This window comes from Branchiostoma belcheri, unplaced genomic scaffold (assembly GCF_001625305.1).
Source record: "Branchiostoma belcheri isolate BF01 breed outbred unplaced genomic scaffold, Haploidv18h27 scaffold17, whole genome shotgun sequence".
In the NCBI taxonomy this organism is placed as follows: domain Eukaryota; kingdom Metazoa; phylum Chordata; class Leptocardii; order Amphioxiformes; family Branchiostomatidae; genus Branchiostoma; species Branchiostoma belcheri.
The window spans coordinates 871,909-891,899 of record NW_017803157.1 but is presented as its reverse complement, the minus strand read 5'-3'; the positions used below and the strand labels follow the sequence as shown (position 1 = coordinate 891,899).

The 19,991-nt window shown below is 38.8% G+C and overlaps 1 protein-coding gene and 1 non-coding gene across 5 annotated transcripts in view; one reads left to right on the top strand and one right to left on the bottom strand.

Moving 5' to 3' along the window:
- Positions 1-19,828, bottom strand: part of LOC109466684 (calcium uptake protein 1, mitochondrial-like) — a 21,471-nt gene extending 1,643 nt beyond the window's left edge. Inside the window, exons 1-12 of one of the 4 annotated variants that reach the window (XM_019764425.1) lie at positions 19,712-19,828; positions 16,761-16,939; positions 9,129-9,264; positions 6,947-7,109; positions 6,718-6,755; positions 6,071-6,106; positions 5,370-5,396; positions 4,362-4,376; positions 3,179-3,296; positions 2,605-2,687; positions 1,562-1,762; positions 863-1,006 (exon numbers count right to left, since the gene is read on the bottom strand). In XM_019764425.1, coding sequence (XP_019619984.1) covers positions 863-1,006; positions 1,562-1,762; positions 2,605-2,687; positions 3,179-3,296; positions 4,362-4,376; positions 5,370-5,396; positions 6,071-6,106; positions 6,718-6,755; positions 6,947-7,109; positions 9,129-9,264; positions 16,761-16,924 — 1,125 coding nt within the window. In that variant the 5' untranslated portion in view covers positions 16,925-16,939; positions 19,712-19,828. The remainder of the gene's footprint in view (positions 1-862; positions 1,007-1,561; positions 1,763-2,604; positions 2,688-3,178; positions 3,297-4,361; positions 4,377-5,369; positions 5,397-6,070; positions 6,107-6,717; positions 6,756-6,946; positions 7,110-9,128; positions 9,265-16,760; positions 16,940-19,711) is intronic. The other 3 variants (XM_019764427.1, XM_019764428.1, XM_019764429.1) reach the window with 3 other exon arrangements.
- On the top strand, positions 14,365-14,437 carry Trnak-cuu. The gene has a single exon. It is a non-coding gene; the product is annotated as a tRNA-Lys (tRNA).
- Positions 19,829-19,991: the final 163 nt, after the last annotated feature.

Genomic DNA, 19,991 nt, shown 5'->3' with positions numbered 1-19,991 from the left:
TCCTATAATGTACATGAAGATATATATATAGATTAGTAAGGCAGCATATTCAAGATGCATGTAAATGTCTAAAAGGCATCCAATGCAATTTTAGGGCAGCAAAATCTAAATAAAGTAATCTGTATGATATTGACACATACTGCCCACATTAGCACATTTTGCAGATTTAGGCCACACCAATTTAATTTGTTGGTTCTCGGATTTTTTCAGAAAAAATATGAAGCGACAGGGCGAAAAAAAATAAACATAAAAACAGGTCTAGGCATCCTATTATAATCTTAAATGCTACAAAATGAGCCATGAAGTCAACACAAAAGGCTGGGTTAAAATTTAAACATTGAATCAAACCACTGGAATGATAGATGGGAAAACTGTAACAACTATGAAGAAAAGGACTTTCCTCAACTGTTGGGGGGCAAAACATGAGCATTTTTCAGTTGATTCAGGACCAGAATCAAATTTCTTTTTTTTGCAAATAAAAAAAAAACGAAGAGGCGAATCCGAGAACCAACAAATTAAATTGGTGTGGCCTTAGTAATGGTATTTCAAACTTTGGGTAGAAACAAGGAACAAGATGAGCCCTTTATTTTCAGGCTAGTACCCCAAAAATCAGCCCAGGATCGATATCCAACCAGTAAACATTTTCCATCAACAACTTTTGGCAAGTTACGGCCACGTTACACCTTCCCAAGGGCACAAAATTAGTGACATGGCAGGATTCGAACCCATGAACTCTTAGCTCTGAACCGAACACTCTGCTGTTACACCACATGACCTTACATACATGTAGATACATGAAAGTGACTAAAATATTGACTTAAAACAATCTGGTTTTCGAGCCCTAAATCTGCCTTGGATGTACCTCATCCTCCTTCTCCTTGAAGTATTTCTTGACCCTGGCCATCATCTTCTTCTTCCTGTTGTCTGACAGTCCTGCATACGTCAGCATGACGTCACAGAAGTCTCGCACCGAGATCTTCCCATCATCTGGGTCATATCTCTCAAACTGGGACACAGAGAAGGCATCACAGGGTCGGTATTACCAAGAAGGTTAAAATCAAATTGAAATTTAAAGCTCCTTGGTATTACAGAGCATGAGATCATTTTAAAAAGGGGCATCATGTAACATTTTTGCACCAAAAAATATTTGATTTAATATAATGAAATATTCCTGCGATTGTAACTTACTTCTACTTTTCACCATATTTGTACAATTATCTCACATTTCTGAAATTTATGGTTGTCACTAAAACAGCCCACAGGAAGTGCAATTTGAGGTGCCACCACAAACTACCAGAATATAAACAAATATGGCTGACAGCTGTGTTTCAAGCTTTTAAACTGTAATAATACATAATTATTAAGGCATGAAATTTTGGCATCTTCACTTCCTTAACGGCACTTGGCAATGGAGAGGGTTGATTCAACTTACTTTGTAAAGAAATGGTCAGCAAATTGATTTTTTGTATCATCCCAATGTTACATAATGCATCTTTAAGGGGGAGAAAATTATAAAGAAGACAGATTTATAGAAATGAAAACCATTTTTCCAATTTCCTACCTCAATCCTAAGAATTTCATGTTGCAGTTGTGACTGGAAGGACAAGAACTTGTCCACTGTCAGAGTCTGGTCCATCTCCTCTCCGAAGAAGTATCTGGCCAGCGCACTGCCGACTCCGGCCTTAGCCATCACATTCCCCGTGGTGCTGCGGTCGCGGTGTCGCATTCCTGTCGACGTTTGGTGGAACACGACACTCTGGACCTGGGGTGAAAATGTGACAACAGTGTACATGTGCTGTGCCATATGTTGTAAGGAAGTACAAGGTACATGCAGTTCAGTGTTCAGTATTCTTTTACTGTAAGGCCACACCGATTTAATTTTATGGATGACATCCTCTGAAGACCCCCAAAGTAGTGCGCGCGGGCGAATAAAAAAAATTCCCGCCAAAAATAAAAATGCTACTAAACCACAGGAATACAAAGCTGGTATTGTGAAATTACGGCAGTACATAGCGACGTATACGACAAGCCGGCCCATGCTGGCTTTTTTGAGGAATTTACGAATCGGTACTGTACATATGTACTGAGTTCTTTAGTCGTGGAGCTTCGAATTCGATAGCCTGGGTGCTCGGCTCCGTATTGTCGCTAACTACCATGGACTATCCAGGCATAGAGCCAGGCCAGAGCCTCGGTGGACGTGATCTTTTTTTTGAGGGCGACAGGCGAAAATCAATGCGCGTGCGGATGTCATCCATAAATTAAGTCGGTGTGGCCTAAGTAACTAAGAATATTGGAGACTGAACTACTTCCTGATAGGGGTAAAAAGAGGCTATTTACATCAGGGCCCTTCACCCTTTACTTTTTACTACACAACAGTTGCTGACATCAATTACCAGATACCTTTGACCCAGTGTTGACGTCACACTTCAGAGAAGCCACATGACAAGTCTCACTGGGTCAGTCTATTGAAGAAGACTAGAAAATCTCTAGGTGAGAACAATTAGAATGTTTTAACTTAAAACATATAACTACCAACACAGATGAACCTTGATGACAGTATGTACATTTGTACTCATGTCAACTTAAATTAGCGGATACCCATACCTTTTCAAACTCATCATATGAGAGGTGTCCATTCCCATCCAGGTCGTACATACGGAATGCTATCTCGAAGTTCCGTCGTGGGGCTACAAAAACATCACAGATAAATTAAGCATGGCAAAGCAAGGAAAACTGTTCTTTACTTTATGTTCACAGCAGCAAAAAAGGTCTGAGCAGTCTGATAAAAATGGAGGTGTTCACTGAACTACATTGTATATGTTCATGTTGGTGGCAGGTGCAGGAAAAAATTGGCGAGTTATTAGTTAGCAATAATGATATTTGTGGTACAGGAATGACCACAAAAACCATGAACAAAAATTTTAGTACTGTGAAAAAATCAGGAAACAATACGTCTTCTTTTCAAAGTTTGTACCGTCTCTTGATAAACATATACATGTAGTTCAGGACTTTCAAGATTAATCCAGCACGCTCACAAAATTTAATTACTATTTTTAAAAAAATTATCATGTAAATGATATGCTGGTGAGCATAGTTTCTGTATCTATACTTCAATGAATTGATATTATGATAAAGTGTCAGAAGCAAAAAAATATTTTTCCATTCCTGAGTGACTTACTTGCCAGTACAGTAAGTAGGAAGATGTAGTCAGTAAAGTTGATGAGACCATTTTCTCCCAGTTTGTTAAAGATGTTGCCATCATCTCCAAATTTAGTCTCCACATCCGCACGTATAGCCTGGAGTGGAGCATGGAGGACATTAGACATCTCACAAGTTTGGATACACATGAATGGATATGAACAAAACTTCATATTGGAACTTGTTGTTCTTTAAAAACAGGACTTAAAAAAAGGAATCTTAATGAAAGAAGATTACATCAAAGTGAGTGTGATCACATTTTATAGGCATCCAATGCAATTTCAGCAAACAAAAAATATTCTGGATGAGGAAATCTCTCTGATATAGACATGTCCTGCCATTTCTTAGCACATTTCTGTTATCATAAATTCATGCTTGAAGCATTTGAAATCACCCCCAAAACAAGCTACATGAGGCATCTCTTTTTTTTCCGTCACTGACCTCAAAGATATCAGTATGCTTTGGAATATGTTTGATTCAACTTACTACATTAAAAGAATGACCAGGATATTTACTTTGAAAATCAAGTTTTACTGGCCTGAAATTGCATTGCAACTTCAACATCTAAACCTGAACTCACTGTGGAAAACATGAAATTATACAGATTCCTTCAGAGCAGGGCAGCCATACATGTACATACATGTATAATAGTACTGGTATATTCATTGTAGAAGCCATGCAGACATGTGTGAAATAATACAATCTGTCATACTACTCTAGCTGTTCTGTACAACTTAAAGCAGGAAAAATGACAGCATGCTTTGACAGCTCTTTTCAGCCATTGCTTTGAGGATTAACTGAGTAAAGCATGTTTATAAACTTTGCATTTAAAATAAAGTAGATGGCTTACATGTATATTATATCAAATGGAAATTGTTATAAAAGCAGATCTTTGAGAAATGCTCAAATCACATTGAAACAACAACATTATAATTCTAACAATGACATAGATACGCTCCTTGTGTTTAAACTTGGATGCACGATAGTCCCATGTCTTTAGGCAAATAGCTGTTTTTTCACACTGCAGCTGTAGTTTTCCACTGAACTTCTAGGCCATTTGTCCATCCAGCAATTTATCATACAGAGTAGAGCCAGCATTTTGCCTTTTGCCATGCTGAAAAATCACTTTGAATTTTGGAGGGTGTTTCACTGGACTGACTTACTTTAGTATGGAGTCCCTACACACAGGAAGGAAAAGAAAGTTTAACACTGACTGATAGAAGACAGACGACAACACAGAACACAACATGGAGCTGGGACACAAAACACACGAAGTTTTCTGAGCTAGTCTCAACATGCCCTATACTACATGTAATAGTATATACTAGCAGTGGTGACTACGTAATTTACCTCCGATTTATTGCTTTACCAATTAGATGTGTTTTTATTTCATTGTTTTTCATGTAGGTACTGTATACTGTAGCCATTGTTTGACAACAGATTAACATTCCAGAATTCAATTAAACAACTTTCGAAAAATTGTTGCAAAATTGTTCCCCACTCTTTATTGGTTCTCAAAGATCTTGTGGCTTGACAGTACATTGTCTGAGCTCAACGTTATACAATTGCATAGCAGCAAATCTTTATACTTTACCATATGCCTTGCATACACCTGCATGTAGTACCCTTCCATGATTTAAAAGCATACCAACTTGAACCGTTGAAGACTCAGGCCACACTGGCTTAATTTTCTGGATGACATCTTCTGAGACCACAAAACTAATGCGAGCGGGCGAATGAAAAAAAAGTCCACCAATACAAAAATACTGATAAACCACAGGAATGCAAAGCTGGTATTGCGAATTTGCAGTTGTACATGACTACCGGTACTTTTACAACAAGCTGGCACATGCTCGTGTTTTGCAGCATATATAAGTTGGCACCGGTGCACCGTACTGAGTTCTAGAGTTCTGCGTAGCCTCTGTAGTCTGGGTGCCGTCTTTCGTAGTTACTGCCGCCACAATGGATTAAGGAGGATGGCACCCAGGCTTCAGCCTCATCAGTTTTTTTCTTCTTTTGAAAACAGGCGAAAATCAAGCATGCGTGGATGTCATCCACAAATTAAATCAGTGTGGCCTAACTTAACAGTTTTTGAACAAACTAAAGATACTGTCAGTCTAGGTGACGTGTTGGATGCAGAAGTATGGTAATTAACAACGTGTAGAACTCACCATACGGAGAGAATGGTGATCGTGAAGCTTTTGAAGAAGAATGCAGAAGACAGCAACATTACAAAAGCACATGAACACAACACACGGCACAGACATTAGGCAAACACACCAAAGTTGTGTCATATTAGTATGCGTGTGTTTTAACAGCTCCCTAAAAGATTGTGCGTTCACTTGGATCAAGTAAAAAGCAACATTCGTCTTACTTCACTTCTCTCTGGAAACTTGGTGAAGAAAACAAGGTTACTATGAATATCAGCAATAGCTTCTTTGTGGGGGAGGGGGGCTTAAAGCACCAAGAGGAAAAAGAAATGTTTTAATGTGATTGGGATAACATGTGTCACACCCCACTGAGGTAATTTGCTGAAAACAACAACGGAATCCTTTTTCATTTTTGAATTGAGTTGGGAATACCCCCTTTTCAGTTTCTAGTGACATATTTCAAATTATGTATAGATATATAATATTAAGAATTCAACAAGGTAACATTGTAAATTCATATTAATAACTGTGTGTGAGACATGTGCAACACACAAAACAAAGTTTAATATGCTTTCTATACTTGCATCAGTACCAATGAAAACCGAATCCAATTCAGTCAAATGCTTTTCTTTTTAACTTTTACCAGTACTCTTCAGCCATATTGCCAGTTTGACAAGGTTGCAGGACCGATGTTAACAGCTAGGGGGCATGCTTGGACTCACCGCCAAGAGCTCGGCGTGTGAAGCAGTGTGGTGATGCTTGGGTCACAAACAGACATCCAAAGAAAGAACATGTAAAAAGGTGTGTTAGGAAATAAAGCAAGAGAGAAGTGGAGTGCCTAGACATACAGGTTAATGAATGAACTTCCTTTCCAATTGATCAAGAGAGCATTCGGTCGGTGGAGAAATCTTGTTGTTTCAGGTCTCAGTAGTGGGTAGAGCAGACATGGATGTCAAAGATTATGATACTTAGGGATGGCCCTGGACATGCAGTAGTGTTATAGTTCAGTTCTTCATGCAAAGTGGTATTAAAGTGGCATAGTTAGGCATCTTCAGGAAAGGCGAAGAAAATAATGTATCCAGAGATCCCAAAATTCATGTCCACATAGAAGCCATGGTGACTCTTGTCACAATCAAGATCATTCGTGTCAGCAATTGTAGCACTTCATGCTGAAGGCAATTTTATTTTCTGGCATGAATTCTGCAGCATTGTTGGTCTCTGATCTCTACAACATGATTGTCACATATTCTCCATAAACATTTGAAACATACACTTTGCTTTGGTAAGTTCCTTTATATTTAGCAATTGTGTAGACTAAATAGATCTGAGAATCCGAGATATTCTTCATCTTGTGAATCGAATCACTTACCTTGATGTGCACATGTCTAAACTGGTCCAGTCCAAGTCCTGGATTGTTTATAGGGAAGAAACAAAAAAATTATATTATAGAACTGATTTAGGCCTGATTTAGGCTTGTTAAACTGTATTGTAAGTTGGATCACTAGACATCAACAAAGTCTAAAAAAAAAAGAAAGAAAAAATGAAATTTTTTTCAGGACTGAAACAGGAAACACAACATTTGTTTTCCTAGGCCCTACCTTCTGGTTGTTTGTCACCAGGTGTGATAGAGCGGACGAAGTCCTCCGGAGTCATGTAGATTTCATGGTGCCCCTCTTCATCGTAGACTTTCAGTGTAGCGAAGTAGCGGAAAATCTTGTCTGGAGTGGAGTAAGCACGGATTCTGTTCTCATACTCAATCACCTACAGCACGGCACCAGCACAGAAAAACATGGATTAATCAATATGTTCTTATTCATATCATGAACAAGACCTTCCATCAATAGAGAATATTACATTCAGTCTGTTGCAAGTTGGTTGAGGTCTTTAAGGTGTTAATGTCACCAACCAAATTCCATTTTACATTTCCCAATTATATCATGGTCGTATCATAGAATGAACACTGGAAAATAATGAACACCTTTTTGAGTTATCTAACAACTAATTACAAAAAGATAGTATTTCTAGCTCTTGATCCTTGCTGCCAGATACAAAATGTAGTTAGATTAAACGTTGATTACATGTACATGTATAACGTACAAATATCTAGTAAATAACCTAGCACAGGTTAGACACAGGTAGCCATCAAAACGTGCCTGCACAGCTCCAATTTTACCTGCACTAACCTGCATATATATATATATACCCAGTACGTGGTATAGGTAACAGGTTGACATCAGAAATACCTGCACAGCTCCAATTTTACTTGTACCAACATGCATATGCAGGTGATACATGATGTACATGTAATAGTATTTCGAGCCCAGCATTTACAATTTTATTTGTCAAATAGAAGACAGGCCTTAGCTAAGAAAGGTGTTAACACAACCAATTGATCTGTGGGGATTTGGAGTGAGATCTGGGAAGATTTACCCTCACCAATGGTGTCTAATCCCCGCTGTAAGCCCCTCCACATGAATGTCAAAACATTCTCTTAACGTGAGTGATCTCTGGATGACAGAAAACGTGGGTGGAATATCTACAGCCTTCATTAACACCGTATGTGGTAATGTTCCATCAAAGTAGCTTCCCAGGCAGGCAAGGGGGAAACTTAGGCCATATTGATGTGATTATATGGATGACATCCTCTGGGAACCCCAAAACTGATGTGAGCATGTGAATAAAAAGACGGTTTGGCAAAAAAGGCTACTTGTCTCTTTGGAAATCCAGACTTGCAGAGACAATTAGTTACAAGTAGAAATGCTCTGTAAAAAATGGTCTCTGGCCTCTCCTGCTTTTGGTAAGGCCATTTGATTACATGGATGACAACCTCTGGGAACCCCAAAACTGATGTGAGAATGCAACTAAAAAAAATGTTTTGAAAAAAAAAGTTGCCTTCATTATCAAATGTGGTCATGAAGGTTGAACAAAATTTAATGACTTAACACACAGAGTTATCATACATGTAGGCATTTCATCTGTCTTACAAGACCATGACACAGAGTATAGTAAGGCAATTTAAAAATAGACTCTTCATTTTCATTTCTACACATTTTCTTCTTTTCCTTAGGAATAGATGTTAGCATTCTATGACATTAGTACCATTTTCCAATATTTTTTTTGCAATCTACGGAATAAATTTGCTCATTTTGAATCTGCTTTATACAATTTAGATCTATGTAGTGTGGTCAAAATCCATTTGAAAACAGACGAAAATTCATGCAGTGTAGATGTCATCCCTATAATCACATCAACGTGGCCTAACATGATTACATGTACCGCTGTAGAATATCTGCACACATATGAAAACCACTACCGCTGATAACAGGTCAAAACCTTTACAAAGAAGCTCCCAGCCATAAAGGTCACCATGTAGGGTAAAAAATTGATTTTTTTTTACAGTGGTCAAATATAGGCCTTTAAGCTGCTGCAATACGTCCTCTTTGTAGTTTCAAAGTAAATTTTCTGGTCCTGTCTTCACACAATGAGATGAATCGATCCCATGTGATCGAATGCAATCCAAGACAACCAAAGCTAATGCTGTCAAGTCTGTGGCTGATCATACATGTAATTCTACTGTTTTTTTTCCGTTCCTGCAATAGGCAAGTTTTAATACTGGTTCAGAACATTTTTAGTTGCCAGTTGTAAATATTTTGTCCTGCTAAGGCCTCAACAATTTGATTTGTCGGTTGTTGGATCTAAAAAAAAAGGATTGAAAGGGCAAAAAATAAATAATTTTTAAAATAAAATATAAAGAATAAAAGAGAACAAATAATCACTCACCCTCCTGTCCCGAAAGCCTGGTCCTTTCTTCTTCTTCTTCTTGACCTCCCCCTCCCCCTCCTCCTCTGTCTCCACCACATCTATCTCCTTCCCCTCAGCATGGGCCACCGACACGCTTTCCACCGCCCTCAGCTGCCTGCAAGGAACAACATATCATCATGGAAGAGTAAGTTCCTCTGTATTGGTAGGCTTTTTCTTAGTGGGCCCCTGCAAGGGACATAATTTTTTTTCATACACACTGTATAACAGGTACACTTCAAAGACCTAACATAGTTATTCCCTTGACCCTTATTTTTCTGACTGCCCTCTTACTTAGCACATCCCAAACATAGACCAAATGACTGACAGCAAAATGTAGCTGTTTTGTGACAGAAAAGATTGCTACAGATCCTTGTCTTAATGTCAGTACTATCATAGTATTACTGAAGAACTTATCACAATAACAATAGTATTACATAACATACTAGCCTCCTTAATACTTATCCATGTAACTATGTTGTGTATGTACAGAAGTGTGTAATATGATCCTCCCTATATATGCATGTATCCTGCACGCGACTTCCAGTCAACAATCTTGTAGCCCGTATGCCAGACCCTGGCTCCACACAATATTACCTTCGACTCATAAACCACAAGCCCCAAGCCTAGTGTTAACACATGGGAGTCTAATTTATCTCTCAAAGATTAGCCTGTTGCTCAGAGTCTGAGGGGGTGTCTATGGTAAAATTTTCGGAGGCGAGGAGCTAGCTTGTATGCAGCCCCTGGCAACAGTCTGGCACCCAGGCTAAGTTGTACAATCTTGCAGATGTACATTTTGTATACCCAGGCCGCCTGTTGCTATTTCCAGCACAGCTAACTAAGGAAGCATCATTAGCCTCCACCAGACTGCTGTGGCAGCTGGAAAAACAATGAAAATTGACCAAATAGGATATTTTCTTCTTGAGCAGTTAGCCATCCATCAAATTTCTGAGAACATAAGTGGTCACGTTATCCCTAGTTAACCCCTTGGGCAGATTATATAACAATATTAGGACCACTTAGAGGGTATTTGTCAGCCAATATTGAAGTCTGATGGAGACTACAGTATATTGCAGAGTACTGTAAACCACAATTTTTTTGGTGGTACTTTAAAGCTGCGTTTTTCAACATCACTTCTGTAGCGTGAACTTATCATTAATGTGAACATATAATTCAGCGACTTTCTTTCTGCTGCACCTGCCGCCACTGTGAATGTATAGTTCTGTGAACACCTCCATTTTTCTCAGCCCGCAAACTTTTGCTACAGCAAACACAAAGTGATTTACAGTACTTGTTGTAGGGCCACTCAGACACTGGAGCATACTTGAAATATGGGGAATAACTGAAACCTCGTGTGATGATTGGGCCTCTCCGAGGAAATGATCACAAGAAGAATAAGTTCCAACATTTGAACATGTAACTTGTAAGCCCATCATCTCATACATTTGTACTCAAAGCAAATGAAATAGCTCGCGACAAGCTACACGAGGCATCTCTTTATTTTTGGGTTCCAGCCTACGATATGAAACAAGCAACCATTTTCCGTCAGTGACATCATATTTTTGGCTAACAGATATCAGTATGCTATAAGACAGGATTGATTCAACTTAGTTGTTGGCCGAGCCATCTGTCTCGACAGACAATACTTACATGTACATTGTAGTACTACATTAAAATTAAAAGAATGAACAAAAAATTGACTTTGACAATCCAGAAATTGCTTTGGATGCCTTAAAATAGCCTCCAGCTAGTTAAGTAGTCCTGCCTTGCATTGGCTGGCTGTATCATTTTATATAGCATAATAAATCAAAATCAAGTCAATAGCCTAAAGAAATCCCGTCTGGAGAGTGGTGAGTTTGGTATGTCCTCGACTGTCCTTGACACTATTTAATGTCGGCCTGTCCTCAATTCACTGTCATAATCCTGCCACAGCAGGGCTCCAAATACTGGGTATATGCAGGTTAGTGCAGGTGGTGCTTATAGTGTCACCACCTATGAAGTATAAAAGAAATAAATAATGGTGATACAGTGGTCGAAATACTTTTGTTCAGTGCTCTGCAATATTGCAGAAGAGTCAAAATTTTGTTCTGCAATTTGAAAATACTTTCTGCAAATACACAAGCCTCCATACTACAACCTTCTCAAACCATTAATGTCTTTTTTACATCATATATAGCTTTGTAAATCTGTAGCATTACTGGAATTCTTTTAAGGTTAATCTATCACTCTTTTTAATTTCAGACTTTATAGATCCTTCTGAATCTCCACAGAAAATTTACTGGTATCTTCACGGGTCTTTCACCGCTGTCTCCCACTACAAGCTACTACAACTAAAATCATACCTTACCTGTAAATGTACTAGTAATCACACCCACATATCATCCTTCCACACAACATACTAATAAAAGACACAGTACTTAACTCTTAAGCAACTCGATATGATTTTGGTGCTATCTGAAATGGTCAGACTACTACCTTTTGTCAGTGACACTAAGAGAATTCCAGGTTTATAAGTACAAACTATTGTATCATATGCAAATTAGTGAAGACAAATTTCTGTAAGTCCAAAGGGAAACAAAAGATAGACAAGTCAAGACAAGGATGATGCAAATTAGTGAAGAAGCTCCTGTTGCTTCAAAACAGGTCCTGGAGCTTACTAGTAAGTGTTGTCTGTCCTTGGGGCCAGAGAGTTCTAGTTTGCTAAATTGAAAACTACACGTATTGAATCTGGAGCCTACTTTTCCTTCTGCAAAATTGCAGATTGTATAAATTTTTCTTCTGCAATCTTGAAAATCTATCTGCAGATTGCAGATTGCAGACAGGTATTTCGAACACTGTGATAGTTTTGTAATGGTTTATAGACAAGTATGATTCACACTTCTTTAAAAATCTGAGTGGTGCAGTGAGATTTGTCTGGTGCAGGTAATTCTTAATATGACCTGTACCAGTGCAGGTATGCAGAATAAAGTATTTTGAGCCCTGCATATGACAAATGTTACAGGCCCTGCACAAAAGCCTCTTTCCGTACTCTTTCATCTGATTCTAATATTGACAAATACACCTCAGATAGTATGTCCCCAATTGTGGCAGTCCATCAGAATAAACTACTTCAAGCTGCCTTAAATCCTATGGTTTAGCACCTAGTCAATATGCAATAAACACCATCCTTGGGAAAGGACTGAGATACATATCAGGTGATAGCAGGGTGCGAAATCAGCTTTCAACATGAAATTGTATAATCTACCTGGAGTCCATGGTTATCAATCATATCACTTATTACTAATCTAGACATTGCACATTGTATATCTCATTGTCTGCTGTCTAGTTTTATATTGTGATACATGTACAGGGCTTGAAATACTGGGTACATGTGCACCTTATTAGTGCACCCAAATTTGGAGCTGTGTACCCAATGTTTTTCTGTGGGTGCACCAGTGCACCTAAGTATTTTCATAGGTTTACATAATATGTTAAATGTGTAGTAGTATACAGCATATTCATAAATTCAAAGTGTCAGAAAAAGTCGGCAAATTATGTGTAATAGTAATGATACGTTTGCAGTAAACAAGTGACCGTGAAAACCGGGAACATGAAAGTACTGTGAAAAAAATCAAGAATTACGGTATCCATCCCCTTCGAGGGGTGTTCGCTTTAAAATTTACACCTCGCGTAGTCACAATTCCCCTCTAGCTTCAAAGGACACGGCTCGCTGACTTTGTCAATATGTTACGGAATAAAGGATGGTGGAAAATCTGCATATAGATCGGGTCTTTCATGTTGATGAAGGTAGATCAATACCTACATGAATGATGACCTGAATTATATGCAATATTAATTCAACCAAGTTATGCACATTAACAAATTCATTCTTTTTTCCAATATTACATGGCCAAATAATCAATTGAAGGGTGGATTAACAGAATTTTGCATATAATCATTTTTACAACACACCTTTCAAAGGCATCAAATGCAACTTCAGAGCAGCAAAACTGGATTTTAGGACTTTAAATTATTTTAAATTTGATGCAATAAGTTGTATCAATACTATCCCATGGCAATGATAATCTGTGAGGCAAATATGCCACGTTGCTAACAGAAAATGGATGCTTATTCTGTATTGAAGGCTGGTTTTAGCTACTTATGGGTGGTACCCTAAAAATAATGAGACACATCACCTAGCTTCTTTTGGGACTAAACACTTCAAGTATGAAATGATGACGAAAACGTCATAAGAAATGGCAGTAAATGTCAATATCAGATATCTTCATCCAGAATATCTCTCGTTTTGCTGTCCTGAAAACCGCATTGGAATTATTGCCTTTAACAGTATTACAGAAACCTGAAATAATGTCTCGGAGCTACTTCTACATGTTCTAGCTTGCATTTGAAGAGTGAGCCATTTTGAAATGCTGAAAGCAGTATGAGCTGTAGCCTCTGGTACAATAATCTGAAAAGCGTAAAAGTGATGTTTTCACGCATGCGGTGCCTGTAGGCAGATTTTGATCCATGCAGGGCTGTTGTTGATTACATGGGTGATGCAAATTTCATGGCTTGTCTGTGAAAATTAGACCTGCCAGATCAAAATGTCTGCAACAAAGTCACGCTCCTAGCTGCAGGCACTACATGTGGTGATAAGGGCGACCAATCCTTTTCAACTATGAAGGAATGGGTCCATACATGAATAAATCAATGGTGAGCCACATGCTTCCACATACGTGTGTTAGTAGTGTACAATTCAGGGCTCGAAATACTGGGTGCATGTGCACCTAAACTTGGAGCTGTTCATACTCATAGAATGGCCCGGGCTCCATGGCTTCCATAGAACGATTCGAACGCGTTTCATCCTAACCGTGTGCGCCGCTTTCGAAAATTCGAATACAGAATCCAAACGTTGGAACTGACACATATATACATGTGTATGATCAACTTTTATTTTGTATCAAGGGAAAAAAGAGCCAAGTGGTGATAATCACATTCATCTTGTTCATCTGTTTCAATTTCACCCAACATGTGTCCTTTTATTTCCCTAAGGACCCCTTTTCTTCATTTAATGTATGGGGCCATACCCTTTAAATCAATAATTCTTGGATTTTGTCCACTTCATTTTTTCTGTTTTGCAAAAGAAAAGGATTCAGTATGGTGGGTCCTTTAACGTGAGTTGGGTGTTGTAAAAACCGAAAGGGGCGAGCATGTCACAACCGGGAATCGAACCCGAGGGGCCCGGCTAGCTCAGTCGGTAGAGCATGGGACTCTTAATCCCAGGGTCGTGGGTTCGAGCCCCACGTTGGGCGCCACTGTAAAAACCGAAAGGGGCGAGCATGTCACAACCGGGAATCGAACCCGAGTTGTCCGCTTGGCGGTCACCAACGCTAACCATTACACTAAAAGGTCGCACGACCATTTAGCATGGTCAGTTAGCACTGTTACACACGGCTCTCTCCTAACTCGGGACCTCCATTTAACGTCCTATCCAAGGGACGTCCCTAACCAAAGCTAGGTACTCATTTTCACCTGAGTGCACTGAGGAAAGTGGTGTAAAGTGCCTTTCCCAAGGGCACCAGATCAGTGACACTGGGCAGGATTCAAACCTGGGACCTCTTGGGTCTAAGCCGAACACTCTACCTTTATGCCACATGACCCCACCCCATTCCTGGCTACTATAGCAGATCAGTGTGAAGGGGACGACTTGAAACACCCATCCCTGTATATACTGTGTAATTAATGCAGATTCTACTTCCAATTCCGTATGATTGCTAAAACAGCCAAGACAAACCAATCACATTAATTGGAAGATTGTATATTATAGGAAAGACAGCTTGCCTCTGCAAATCCATATTGATTTCTCTTTTCACTTCTTCTTGATAAAGATTAATGTTGCATGAGATGATTATGAACCAGACAATATTCAACGTAGTTTTATATTAAGAAAAGTTAGACATGTGCACCGGTTAGCTATTGTTTGTGATGGCATTTCTTTTATCTGTATTTAGGCCATGAAAATTTAATGAATCATTTCTCGGATTTGTCTCTTGGTTTTTTCCTGATTTGCAAAAAAACTTTAGGGTATGAATTAACTCCAAAATGCTTATATTTTGGTCCCAACGGTTGAAATAAAGTCCTAGTCTTCCTGGTTACAGTTTTCCTATCGTATGAATTACAACCTAGCCTAAGTTATATAGAAAAGAAAAGAAGTTATATTGACTTCATGGCTTCTATCGTAAGATTTCGAGGGTTCCTTGGCCTATTTCTTTTTTTATTTTAATTTTTCACCCTGTCGCTTCATATTAAGAGCCAACAAGTAAAAAATTGGTGTGTCCTTACGTGTCTGAGCTACAGTCATACACATACACACACACATGCATGTACAAGACCCTGGAAGGAAAAGAAGTTTCCAGCATTTTGTAGAGGTGAATTCCGAGCTTCGCTAACAAGACAGGGGGTATTGGACACGCCCTTCCATTAGATTGTCACACTGATGAGCATTTAGTCAATGGACCACGCTCTGATGGAATTGCTGGCAGCTGGACAACTTTTCCACAGGACTGATCAGGAGTGGGTCTCCTTTTCCTCTGCCCATAATTAACACAGAAACATTTCACACTGCCTACATACTACCTCAACTTATCTAACTAAAACTTTTATGTCCTATCATGTACATGTATTCAGTCTTTATACGTAATGCAACGTCGGGATATTAATAGAAACATACTGTAAATTACAGTTACATAATTTTTTTGTGGTACTTTTAAATTCACAGTTCGCTGTCACTTCTTTACTACAAACTTATCATTAACCGTGAATGAATAATTTGCAAACTTTTTTTTTCTGCACCTGCCGCTACCACCTTTCTGCACCTGCCTCTACATAGTTCAGTGAACATGTCCATTTTTCTCAGACTGCAAACTTTTGCTATCGCGAACATAAAGTGATTTACATTAACTCTACATGCCTACATTCTACCTAAACTTATATAACTGAAACTTTCATGTCAGGTCATGTATTCAGTCTTTCTACTTTATTCAACGTTGAGATATTAATAGAAGCATAACTTTGGCCAAACTGAGCTATGTTTAGAGTGCAGACAAATCGAAGTGTCGTGACCTGAGGCTGTGGGATGGAATTATCGCAATGGAGGGTGAACAATAACCACACATGGGTGAGCTGGGTACGAGCCATCTGGCTGAAACTTTAATCAAGACCCGCCTTCCAATTTACTAATTGGCTACAAACCATTGTACCATATGTGGGTGTGCTATCCCTGTTCAAGCTGACAAGTCAAGTGCATGGAAAACGCAAGGCAACAATCAAACATTTCGACTGAAACGTGAGTTGGTTAGATGGACATGTGACAGTGGAAACTATCAAATTTAATGTGGTACAAGGTACAATGTACAACACAAGAAATTGCAAGAAATGTTACAAGAAATGTTTCATGTCAAATTTGACTCAAATATTTTCCTAACACATCTTTTGAAAAAGAGTAGGGGCATGCCTTGGTGCGCAATGGTACAAATACTTCTAGATATATCTGGTGATTCACTGGAATAGTGTAAAATTTACACTAATGGAGATCATTCATAATAAAAGAACAAACAAACAAACAAACAAACATACCTTCTCCAGTTCCATAGCACGGTGCCAGCCACAGCGGCCACCCCTCCACCAATGAGAGCAGGTCTGAACCACAGTCGTACCTCCCTGCCTGCTGAAGTCGATGCCAGTCGGCTGGGCGGTCCCCAGGCCAGACCAGACACCCTATGTAGACCTCTCCTCAACATGGCTATGGTGTTTCACTGGGGGATGGGAAGAAAGAACAACAACACTACTGTAAATCTCAAGTTTTTCACGGTTCTTTTATGTTCACAGTTTTCATAGTCACTTCTGTACTACAAACGTATCATTACCGCTATCAGATCATTTGTCTTTTGCCCCCCTCCCTCCAAGAACATATACATTGTACTAGTAGTTCCGTGAACACCTCCATTTTTTTCAGACCGTGTATTGATAACAGTTGGAACCACCATACAATTATGGATGGACGTAGTCTCCAAAGACCAGGAAAAATGCAACACAACCTTGCACGAAACCTATGCATGTAGCAGTTGGCAAAGAACCCAGCAGGATAAAGTTCAACAGGGCAGGACTGTTGATGTCTGAAAAGTCCAACATACTAGTAGTTCAAGTACTAGATTGGACTGCAGCACAGTAGTAATCTAGCTAGCATCTGTCTTTCTATCTTTTGATGGAATTTTCCAGCTCATGACAGACAAAAATTTTGCCCAATCCGTCATCTTTGATGGACAAAAATGGAAAAAGGTGTCATTAAACTAATTGGCTTAAAGAGTCTGCCAGCAAAACTGCCCCTCAAATTGCAGGAAATAGCTTGGTACTGAGTCTTTAACATTATAATTTACACAAAAACAAAGAGAAAATTTATAATTCTCATGACAATGTGAGCATTAATCTATCAAAAATGATGACACATTAAGAATAACATGATGATACAAGCAGAAATTGAACTCAGAAGAACAGCATGTATAGAACTTGCAAAGTCGACCCAAATATGGGAAAAGTACGCTACAAGCAGATATCAGGATGAAAAATCATGTTTTCTGGATACTATATACTAAGCTTCTCTCACATACACCCAATTTCCAACACATGTATCTCGGCAACCAGAAGCGTTATGGTCTGCTTGGAAATTAGTGGCAAGCACAATCTTGTGCCAGATCTTGTGCGAAACACCTAACCATCTCTGACTGTCAATGATAAATAAGTCTTGTTGAAACTTAATAATGACTGTGGATTGGGATTTAAGTATATCCTTATCTTACCCATTCAAGACCTCTGCCTGTGCCAATCACTTTTCATACAACAACTGTGTTTCCAAAGCCCAGCCCAGGGATTTGGTTTTCTCACGATTGATGTGCGTGACGTTATACTGCGACATCCCAGCGGCTTGCTAGGAAGTTACTGCTGTGAAGGTGATTTGTTTTGCACTAATATTCAGTAGGTGCTCTGCAGGATTTGCTGATGACTTTGATGTCCTATGTGTAAGGTTTATGAGATTTACCTTGACATATAAGGGATTAAATATCACAAAAAGATGACCCAATTGATGATAAAAGACCCTCAAAGGGAAACTCAAATGCAAAATATTGCCTGTGTTGATCGCATCTGTCAGTGCCAGGACTTCAACCTATTTAAAAACTGATTAAAAAACTAATGAATTTGTATTCAGTGTTGGACAATGATACATTAGTGATACGTATGCCGTAATGCTCAAATCCCAATTATTACCTATTTAATATTAGGCATCCCAAGTTGAAGCGTCATGCTTTTTCTTTTGAGTTTCTTTTTTAACTGTTTTTTTTAACCGATAAGATGCAATAGATAATCTGATAAGCTATATTTTATGGTGATAACGGATATACAGTCAACACAATGCTTGTTTTGTTTTTTCATAATTCCAAGTCCAAGGATAGAAGACTGATAATAGTATTTATGTCATACCAGGTTGTGATCATGTTGGATATGGGTGTTCTGGGCCATGTGATAACTAGTGGTATCACATGGGGTTTTATTTGGTTATTACATGGGCTTCCAAATGTTTTTATTGAAAATTTTAAACACGTTTCCATAGAGCACAATGTAATTCGAATCCTGGATTCGGATGTTGAACTTTGTGTTGCTACAATTGTTTGTTCAGGGACATCAAATTTTAGCACATTTCGCATTGAAATGTGTGTTTTCTTAGGTGGGCATGACCAATGTCCTTGGTATGACATAAATAAAATACAACATGGTGTACTGTATTCTGCATAAGTTAACCCTCAGTCCCAGCTCTTGTGCAGGTCGGATCTCTCTCCAGTCTTTGAGCAAGCTGAGCCGCAATCAGCCTTGGAACATTTTGCATTCTATTTTTATTTCTTTATATCATATTTGGAATTAAATTTAATCAAATTTAATTGCTAACATTCGGCTCTCCAGAACAACATTAGAGTTTGTTTCTGCATTCTCGTGATAGATTTTGATGTCCATAGGATATCGTCCACAACCACAAATCATGTCTGTGTGGCCTTATGACAAACACCTATGGATAACACTGTACTGTCCCCCTGAGGGACTATGAAGTAAGATCCATCAAGGCAAATAATTTATTTTGTTACTTCTTCTCATGCACATGCACATATTCAAGCCCTGCTAGTTCAAAAACTAGCCGCACGAAAGGCTGAGCTCACACGGCCTTCGGGAAGATGTCTCTTTCCACGGGTGATAAGGCAACTTGACGAAGGTTCAACCGTGAAATAATGCGTGAAAATTATAGCGACGCAAACTGGGGCAGATGCGTGGATCGATTCAAATCAAAATAGCAGGCTAGGGTACGTACGCATCAGTAATTAACTTCAATACTTTAGTACAAGTCGATCTAGACGCCCGAAAATGTACATACAAAAATAAGACAATTTCATGTATGCTGTGGGTACACAGCAGTGTGTCTTGGCCTGAAAGACAAGACGCAAACTGAGCAAAATGCCATCAACGCAACATAGAAAATTCCTTACCTTCCATCCGTCGCCATGTTGCTTGGACCAGTCCATTACAGGGCAGAGATCTATTTTTATTCCAGCAATTTTAGTTAACCTTGGCAGATATACTACAGTGTATGTATCTGTATAAATAAACAATTACAATGTTTATAATTAGATTTTGTCTAATTATGTATTGTTTGACTCGAATATTTCTATGTTTTGATATTTTGACGAAAGATCTACTCTACTCTACTCTACTCTACTCAATAATAAAGCCATCCCCCACCCCGAGTGCAGTGACCCATAGGCGGAC